General features: G+C 36.3%; 1 protein-coding gene across 1 annotated transcript; it reads right to left on the bottom strand.

The window, feature by feature from the left end:
• Positions 1 to 811: 811 nt before the first annotated feature.
• LOC139716983 (uncharacterized) lies at positions 812 to 3,626 on the bottom strand. The gene is made up of 2 exons (XM_071628501.1): positions 3,607 to 3,626; positions 812 to 1,721 (listed from the first exon to the last, which is right to left on the bottom strand). The coding sequence occupies exons 1-2, from the start codon at positions 3,624 to 3,626 to the stop codon at positions 812 to 814; spliced, it is 930 nt and encodes a 309-aa protein (XP_071484602.1).
• Positions 3,627 to 10,076: the final 6,450 nt, after the last annotated feature.

Raw genomic sequence — 10,076 nt, 5'->3', positions numbered from 1 at the left:
AAATGCACATTGGAGAAATATGCAACGTAGTTGAAATTGACTACGTGAGGAAAAATCATCTCGATTGCTAAGAAGTGAGAGTACCAGGTAGTTCATCCCACAACATATATAATTTTGATGAAGATCAGCCATTACCATGACAACTTGCAATACTCCATAATAGCAATAAAGGTGTTTTCCATTTCACTCATGGAAACAAATCTTCAAAATGGTCCAAAGAATACAGAACTTTTTATACAGTTTGTTGCCTTGGCAACTGGTTCCTATTCACTAAATGAAAAATGCACATTGGAGAAATATGCAACGTAGTTGAAATTGACTACGTGAGGAAAAATCATCTTAATTGCTAAGAACTGAGAGTAGTTCATCCCACAACATATAATTTTGATGAAGATCAGCCATTACCATGACAATTTGCAATACTCCATAATAGCAATAAAGGTGTTTTCCATTTCACTCATGGAAACAAATCTTCAAAACATCTGATGGAAGCTCGGACAATTGGCAATTATATGAGCAACGTAGGATGTTCGACCGTAAGAACCAAAATATACAGATTATAAGATTAGAATTGAAATTATGCACAATCTGTTAGAAAATTGCATTGTAACTATGTCTTAGTAAATGAATGAAATAGTTATTCAAACACCTGTAGTGATTCTTAATTTGAAATGGGAGTGGGGGACAGGGGTGCACTTAGAGTGTTTGTGTGATACATAGTCATACTCACACATGGTAGGCCTACACATGGAGAGTACATTTGTACTTGGGCCTATTTCAAATGGTTCATTTCACATGGATTGACATTACTTCATTCCAAATAGCATGCCTTCCGCTGCCATTCGACGGCTCCCTGAGTGTTGAAATACCTTCTAAAGTTTTCTCGCACTTCAAGGGCTTCCTTTGAGCCATGGGAGCCTCTGGGGGTCAGGGGAGTGAGTGTCTCCCCATGTAGTGGAGCACTTGGGCATTCGTGTTGAGTTGGTGGGGTAATTTCTTCTTGCTGCAGGTAATTGTGCAAAACACAAGCTGCCTTGATTACCGCGTTCACATTGTTGGGGGAGATAGTGATTGGCCTCCTGAAGATTCGCCATCTTGTAGTTAGAATGGCAAAAGCATTCTCTACAATTCTTCTAGCCCTACACAGTCTGTAGTTGAAGATTCTCCTGGAATCATCAAGATCCTTTCCAGGATATGGTCTCATCAGGTACCTTTTGAGGGGAAATGCTTCATCCCCAAGCAGTACATGGGGCATGGGTTCCTCGTTTTCACTACCTGGGAGGACTTTGTCTGCAGGAAAGTTCAGCTGATTACTGTCCAGTGCCTTGGCAAGGGTTGAATTTGCAAAAATACCGCCATCGCTGCTTCTTCCAAAGGCGCCGATGTCAACAGCTGTAAAGCAGTAGTTGCTGTCAGCGAGGGCTAACAGCACAACAGAAAATGAGCCCTTGTAGTTGTAGTAGAGGCTACCAGAATTGGATGGAGCTTGGATTACGACATGCTTCCCATCGAGGCATCCGCAGCAGTTTGGAAAATTCCATCTCTGTGCAAATCTCCCCTCAATTGATCTCCATTTCTCCTCTGTGGGCTGGGGTAGGTATTCTGGCTGCAATGCCTCCCAGATGGCTGAACACGTCTCCGGAATAATTTGTGAGATTGTACTCACACCAACCCGATAGTTGTATGCAAGACTGTGATATGAATCACCACTTGCCAGGAATCTGCAATTTCACAATGTAAGTAGAGTAAATTAATTCATTAGGCTTGAAAAACAAGAAGAAGATGAATACTGAAATAAAGTTTTATTTTCTTTACCTTGATTTCAAACTAGGAAGTGATGCCAAGAGAAGATGGAAGAATATAAAAGACAGTTTCCGGAAATACAGACAGAAGATGGTAAAGAAGAGTGGCCAGGAGGCAAAGGTCATTAAACCCTATGAATATGCCCAGCTCCTGGAATTTCTGCTCCCACACATGGCCATGAAAAGGTTGGTTGAAATAACATGTTTCATAAGGTATTAACATTGCCCTACATGATTTCACATTTAGAAACTTTACAGGAAGGATAATGAACATGACAGGAAAATTAAGGAAAACAATATCAAGTTAATCACAACTTACTGGATTGGATTGTGTTTATTGAAATTCAATACTTCATAAATTAGATCTATCACTCAATGTGATTAATATACCCCCACCCATAACTGAGAGAATATTTTTACCTCAACCAGGATTATTTTTTTAAACTTTTTATTGGAAAAAAAAATATCATGGAAATGAGCTGTTCAACGGTGAATAAATGTATTGCTCACTAATAGTCACATGTCCCACATCTAAAGCCAAGTGCTCAAAAACTGAGCAAGACAAGTAAACTGACGATTTCTATGGCTTTTATTAAAAATTGTGTAACCATGGCAGCACAATGTTGGACATTAATGAAAAAATGAAGTTTGCACATCCACATATCATAGCCATCACATTTACCAAATTTTAAGCTAAATGCTGAAAGGATGAGGGGCTTAGTTGAATTCACATTAGTGTGTCATTTTCATTCAAAATATACTGTTGCCATGGTAGCACATTTTCCACACTAACGAAAGTTTTTTTTTTGCACATCTAGGTAATGTAGAGGTAACATGTGCCAAATTTGAATCCAAAATGCTCTAAATAGAGAGAGAGAGTTAGGGGAATTGAAATGTTTGTATGATTTTTGTTTAATTGCGCAGTTACCATGGCAACACATTGTTCAACAATGATGAAATATGAAGTTAACATAATTATTTCTGTACTATAATGGTTGCATGTGCCAAATTTCAAGCAAAATGATAAAAGACTGATGGAATTACAGTGGACTCCCGTTATAACGAAGTCCTTGGGACCGGCAATTTTATTTCGTTATATCGAAATTTCGTTATAACCGAATGATTAAACAATAAAAATACATAGAGTTGACAATGTTGTGGCCCTAAATTTTACTTCGTTGTAACCGGAATTTCGTTATATCCGTGTTCGTTATAACGGGAGTGCACTGTACCTGAATCCACAATATTTTTGTATGATTTTTATTCAGACTATGCTGTTATCGTGGCAACAAATTGATCACCACTGACAAAGGATTACATTACACGTCTACATATCACAGTGGTCATGTGTTCCAAATTTATAGGAAATGCTCGAAGACTTAAGGAAGTTAGCTAAATCCACAATTTGTATATTTTTTGGTCAGAAAAAGGTGTTACCATGGCAACGCATTGTTCACCACTGACAAAAGATTAAGTTTGAACATCTACGTACCATAGTGGTCACATGTGCAAATTATCAAGCCAAAAGCTTGAAAACTGAAGGAGTTAGGCAAATCCATACATTTTTATATGATTTCTAAAAAAACGCTGCTGTTGCCATGGCAACAGATTTATTAACACACACATCAAAGGTGTTTTGCACAAGTATACATTGCATTGATCACATATCCCAAATTCAAACTGAATTGCTACAAAACTTAGAGTAGTGCGATCCACAACATTTTGTAAGATTTTTATGAAAATCATCCATTGCCATGGCAACGCATTATGAAATACTCATGAAAAAGTTGTCGTGCACATCTACCTGTGATAGCGGTTACACATGCCGCATTTGAAGTTAATTGCTCTAAAAATGAGAAAGTAGTTCCATCCACAAGTTTTTTAAAAAATATGCCATTGCCATGGCAACGCATTATGTGATACTAACGAAAAAGGTGTCTTGTCACACATGGGTAATTCCGTGAGGTTGACTTCTTTGACCTTTGACCTTGATTTTTGACCATATTGTACATTTTGCTACAAAATGCTACTCCTTCGCCATTTCCAACCCGATTTCGATTCCGTTTGCTTTATGTGATGGCACTAGGTGAGGACTTCAGAACTTTTACACATAATTTTGACTTTTGACTTCTTTGACCTTTGACCTTGTTTTTTTACCTATATTGTACGTTATCCAACAAAATGCTACTTTCGGCGGGGACATATATTACGCAACGCGTAATTTCTACTTTAAAAAAAATTTGCCGTCGCCATGTCAACTCATGCAATACTCACGAAAAAGGTATCTTACACATCTCCTTTTGACAGCAGTCACACATGCTAATTTCGGGGTTAATTGCTCAAAAAATGTAAGAGTAGTTCGATCCACAAGTTTTTACAAAAATATGCCGTTGAAATGGCAACGCATTATGCGATACTAACGAAAAAGGTGTCTTGCACATCTACCTTTTATAGCGGTCAAACATGCCAAATTTGGGGTCAATTGCTCAAAAACTGAGAGGAGTTTGACCCATAAGATTTTGCAACGGACCGACTGACCGACCGACCGACCGGCCACCCAACCTCAGAGTGATTCTTGTATACCCCCCTACACACTATGTGTGGGTGGGGGTATAAAAAGAACTGTATAAACAAACAGAAAATAAACAACATATTATTACATAAATACATTACATTCAGGTTCATGTCGTCCAGTGTAACATACAGAGTTACCGACATGTCTCCTAAAGATACCAAATGTGACTCTGCACCTCAAAACAAAAAGTCGCCAGACATGATTTTTTAGTTAAGACAATATTCTGAAAAAGCAGACTTTAAGCTTTATAATGATGTATAACTCAAATCAAATGGACTCTCCTAACCTATCTAAATATTGGAAAGAAAGCACAAACTCAGGAAAAGCGTGAACTGAGAAAAGAGGCTCTGAAGCACAGTGTCTATTCAAGCGCTTAATCTTTACCAAACCGTGCTGGCTGTGCGATGAATGGGACAAAAAACAGGAAGTAAACCACCAGAGTAACAACAATGAAGGGATTATCAGATTAAACTGAAATTATAGAAGCCTCATTAACACATTCTATCCATTATTAATGCCAATTTTTAAAGCAGTAGCACTATCCTTTCGAAAGTTATTAGAGTTGAAAGTGAATAGTGTGGACAAGGTTTTTCGGAAATGAAAAAGGGATTCTAAAGACACACCTAATGACACTATTCTACCGAAAATGTTCGAGATAAACTACTAAAAAACCACACTTTCCTGCCCGTTTTATGATAACAAATTTTAGCGTAATGTAAAAGAAGACCTGTTCTTTCAGAAAATATGAAAAAGTCAAGTTCGGTTAGATTGACCCATTTCACTTAATATCTTCAGTCCTCACGCAAAATCAGTGTGTGCGACTTTATGTTCGTTTTGAGGTGCACGGTCAAAAATATACATCTTATTCTTGTAAGCATCAACATCACAAATAAGGAAGCATTAGGAACTTGAGATGAAGGCCAAGTCTTAGTAGCCAAGTCTTGTAACATGTACTAAATGGATTACATATTATATAAAAGATTACAAACAGCAGCACAAAATTATGTTATATTGTATATAAAAGTTTGAGTTTTTAGATTTATTTTCTTTAGTGTGTGTGTGGTGTTTATGTCTGCATGTAGTTCACCTGTTATGAAAGACCAAAATTTTATTTTGATAATGGAGCATAATCATTTTTGCCTTTTTCATAGAAATCATGAAATATTTTGCTTTAAGTGTGAATGAAATTTCATTGGGTAGACATAAGACTTATAAATTTTAAGTAAAAACAATGAAATAAAATCATCTTGGATTGAATTAATGGTAAAATTATTTAAAATGTGAGTTATGTTGGTTTTTTCCATCATTATGACTATTTTCTGCAGAACAGAAACGAATCTTCTTGATACGTCTGTTGACACGCAAGCTAGTGACAGCGAGAGCATGAGCATTGATGGAAGTCCAGATGAACTGGTAAAATAATGTTATGCACTCCTTTTTACTAATTAACTTTTTTTTATACCCCAACCGCAAATAGTGCTAGTGTGTGTGTGTGTGTGTGGGGGGGGGGGATTGGTATTACTATGTGATCAGTACATGGCTGGTTACAAAATCTTGTGGATCAAACTCCTCACTATTTTTTTGCGCAATTGATACAAATTTGGCATGTTTGAGCATTATCAAAGTTAGATGTGCAAGACATTTTTTTTTAAGGATCGTATGATACATGGCCATAGTAACGATATACGTTATATTTCCATAAATACTTGTTGATACAACTACTCTATTAATCTTTATTAGCAAATAATCCAAAATGTGGCATGTTCGACCACTCTCAACTAAAGATGTGCAAGACATCTTTTTTTTTTTTAATATCCATCTCATAATACATTGCCATTGAAATGGCATATTTTCACAAAAACTTTTTGATCAAATTACTATCTCTCTCTCTCTTTTTTTTTGGAGCAATTAACCACAAATTTGGCATGTTTTTTAGTATCTGTATTTTCATAATACAGTGTACATTCCCATGGTAACGGCATAGTTTCATGAAAAGATATTAGACTACTCTCTAATTTTCGGCACGATTAACACCGAATTTGGCATGTATGACTACTGTCAAAAGAAGATGCTCTTTCTTTTTTGTGTTAATAAATGTGTTGCCATGGCAACATCATTTTTGTTGAGCCCACCGGAGGTGAGGGGAGACTAAGGGATCGCCTATGGCGTCTGTCCGTCTGTTGTCTGTCCGTCCATCCGTCGTCTGTTCGTAACGCTACAAAAACTTCAATAACTCTTTACTCTGAGCTTCAATTGCAATCAAACTTTGAGGGAGGAGGGGTCATACAAATTTTCACATTTTACTACATATGAAGGTCACCTCAAGGTCAAAGCTCATATGCAGGGGTCAATGAACTTTATTGCCCAATGTTATACAATTTCTTGTACGCGAATGGGCGAGACACATGGCACTTGCCTTGTTTCTATACCAATCAGATAAATATTTGAGCATTTGGCTTGAATTTCAACACATGTGATCACTACCGTATGTATATGCAATAACATCTTCTTTAGATGTAGAACAATGCGTTACAATGTTAAAAGCATGGGGTTTTTTAAGTTATATAACAATTTTGTTATAACCGAACAAATAGCCAATAAAAAATACATAGAGTGAATAATTTTATGGCCTGAAATTTCATTTTGTTGTAATAGGAATTTGGTTATAACCTTATTTGTTATAATGCGAGTGCACAGTATGTAGTAGGGCTTACTATATACCTTGAAATACTAAACATGCTTCCCCTGTTGGTAAATTTGTGAAAAAAATTTATTTGACGGTTGCCATTGACATTAAGCCTTTTTTAATTAAATTTGAAAAGGGTATTGTGATGAAAGAATATTGATCACATTGTCCTAGTTACTATTAACTAAAAAATGATTTAAGCAAACACCATTTCTTGGCCATTTTCTACCGCTTGTTTGTAAAATTTTTTTTTTTTAAATATATGTTAAAATTGTCAATACAGATGTGTTGTCCAATGATAAAAAATGATGTAATGATCGTGTTATGCTTCATATTTTGATTTTAACTTTCAAAAGGTCCAAAGTGGTTATGAAATATTTTCTTTGGTGACACTAAATACATCGATTAGGAAAGCAAGAAAGTCAGAATAGTTCCACAATTCGTGTTCTAACTATGCTGTGTCAGGATGGTGTCTAAATTAATGTCTTTTTATGCCTCCGCCACGAAGTGGTGCCGGAGGCATTATGTTTTCGGGTTGTCCGTCCGTCCTTCCGTCCGTCCGTCCGTGCTAACGAGAGTATGCTTGTCGTACGTCCGTCCGTCCTTCCGTCCGTCCGTAATGAATTTTGTGGACAAGGTAACTATCAAAACCTGTTGAGGTATCCTAATGAAACTTGGCATGTATGTGTATTAGGGGGTGAAGTTGTGCCTATCAACTTTTGGGTGCACATGCTCAAGGTCAAAGGTAAAAAAGGTCAAGGTCAAATACATAAAATTTCACTATTTCCATCATATCTATTGAATGCCTGAAGATATTTTCTTGAAACTTAGTGTATACATGTATTACCCAATTAAAATTCTCTGGTGAAAGTTTGGGTTATGAGGTCAAAGGTCAAAGGTCAAAAGGTCAGGGTCAAATACATAAAATTTCACTATTTCCACCATATCTATTGAATGCCTGAAGATATTTTCTTGAAACTTAGTGTATACATGTACTATCCAATTACAATTCTCTGGTGAAAGTTTGGGTCATGAGGTCAAAGGTCATGAGGTCAAAGGTCAAAAGGTCAGGGTCAAATACATAACATTTCACTATTTCCACCATATCTATTGAATGCCTGAAGATATTTTCTTGAAACTTAGTGTATACATGTATTACCCAATTAAAATTCTCTGGTGAAAGTTTGGGTCATGAGTTCAAAGGTCAAAAGGTCAAGTAAAATATTAAAACTTCTTTTTTTTCTCCGTACCTTGGAAAATTGTTCAAGGTATCTTCATGGAACATAGTATATACATGTACTGACTGGAATTGATTATCTAGAGAATGTAGGGTTCATGTGGTCAAAGGTCAGGGGTCAAAGGTCAGGGGTCAAAGGTCAAGTGCAACACTTCAAAATTTTACTATTTCCCTCATATTTATGTAATGCCAGCAGGGTTATTTTTTTTTTTACACTTGGTCTATGCATGTGTAACCTAATAGAAATTCTCTGGAAAGTTTTTTTTTCTTCTTTCTTTGCCTCAAAGGTCAAAAGGTCAAAAATCAAGTGAAAGTGCTGAACTAACTTTTTCCTCCATATCTCGGAAGTGGCTCAAGTTATCTTGAAACTTAGTGCATATTATGCATGTTCTACCTGAAAGTGATTGTCTTATGAATTTTAGGGTCAAGGGCCAGATGAAAATGGTAACAATTTACTATTCAATAAAGAAATTCACACCAATTTTCCACACCTGTACCTTGAAAATTACTCGATGCCTAAATGTATGAATGGGTCAAAGTCAAGTTAAAGTCCTTAAATCCCTAGATACATGCTCTCCTATTCATCCAATTAAACCTAGGTCAAGGAAGGTGAACATTCAACACATTTGTGACAAATTTGTTATTTCAATATTTTGCCAATTTTGTGAAAATGTAATCACACATTGTCCACATGTACTATCTAGACCTATTGGGAAAATCATGCATTATGGCGGAGGCATACCAGTCGCCAAAGCGACATTTCTAGTTTGTGTGTAGATCCATCTTCATGTCTATCTAGTTTTTTGGGGGGCAGCTGCTCCCAATTTTTATTTCTATATCTGTATGTATTAATAGATTACTATATGCAATTCTTATCTCATTCAACATGAACAGGTATATTAGAAATATGAACATTATAATACCCCTTGATTGCCCTAAGTGTTGCCTAAAAAGCTTTCTTAATGTCATCATTTCAGGAACCAGGTGGCAATCAAGCTCCAGGCTGCAGCAAATCTTGCAGTCCCGCTGGAGGGCAAGAAACTAGCCGTCCAAGGAAGAGAACTCAAAAAGCCAAACAGGACACCATAGATAGTGAAATTCTAATGTTCCGTCATAAGGCACAAGAGCAGGATGAAAATACATTATTCTTCAGTAGCATGGCCAAACTCACGAGCAAATTGCCTCTCGTGAGGCAATTAAGTCTCAGGTTAGATATTCACAAACTCGTAAATGCAGCATTCTGCGATGAGGAGTAGACAATACGTACAATAAACGAACCCTGTCTAGTTGTTATACTATGTTCATTGATACACATGCATGTCATGTATTTCCTTTTTTTTTTAGGATTGCCATACACAAATGCATCTGTTGTCATATTTCTAAATGACATTTTTAGCCGTTGCCATGGAAGCAAATTATTTTCTTTAAAATAACACGTTTACTTCATCAAAAATTGTAAAAATCCAATGTAATTTCAACAGATGTAAAAAGAAACATAATTCTTTGATAAAATAAAAAATGACAATTTCCATATGCAACAGCTACATCATAGCAATGTCGGTTGACATGGTAACAACTATTTAAAGAATGAAGTATTTTTTTTTTTGTTCATTAGTAAGTATGGAAACATGAAAAGATTGAGTAGTTATCCACTACCAGTTAGGGTCCTATTATGACTATCAGCTCTTTTTAGGTCTCCAACACGAACATTTTCGGGTTGTCCGTCTGTCCGTACATCTGTCCGTCCGTCCGCATTCGTTTACGCAATAACTTGAG

Source organism: Diadema antillarum, unplaced genomic scaffold (genome assembly GCF_040938485.1).
Source record: "Diadema antillarum isolate AM-2024a unplaced genomic scaffold, OU_Dant_1.0 scf00000071, whole genome shotgun sequence".
NCBI classification, from domain to species: domain Eukaryota; kingdom Metazoa; phylum Echinodermata; class Echinoidea; order Diadematoida; family Diadematidae; genus Diadema; species Diadema antillarum.
This window is presented reverse-complemented; position numbering and strand designations above follow the sequence as displayed.

Excerpts from the sequence above, each read along its gene's own strand:
- LOC139716983 (XM_071628501.1), bottom strand. The coding sequence starts at position 3,626 with ATGTGTAACCGCTATCACAG. Across the intron at positions 1,722-3,606 it reads ATGTGTAACCGCTATCACAG|ATTCCTGGCAAGTGGTGATT; the intron begins GTAGATGTGCAC and ends GTGAAATTGCAG.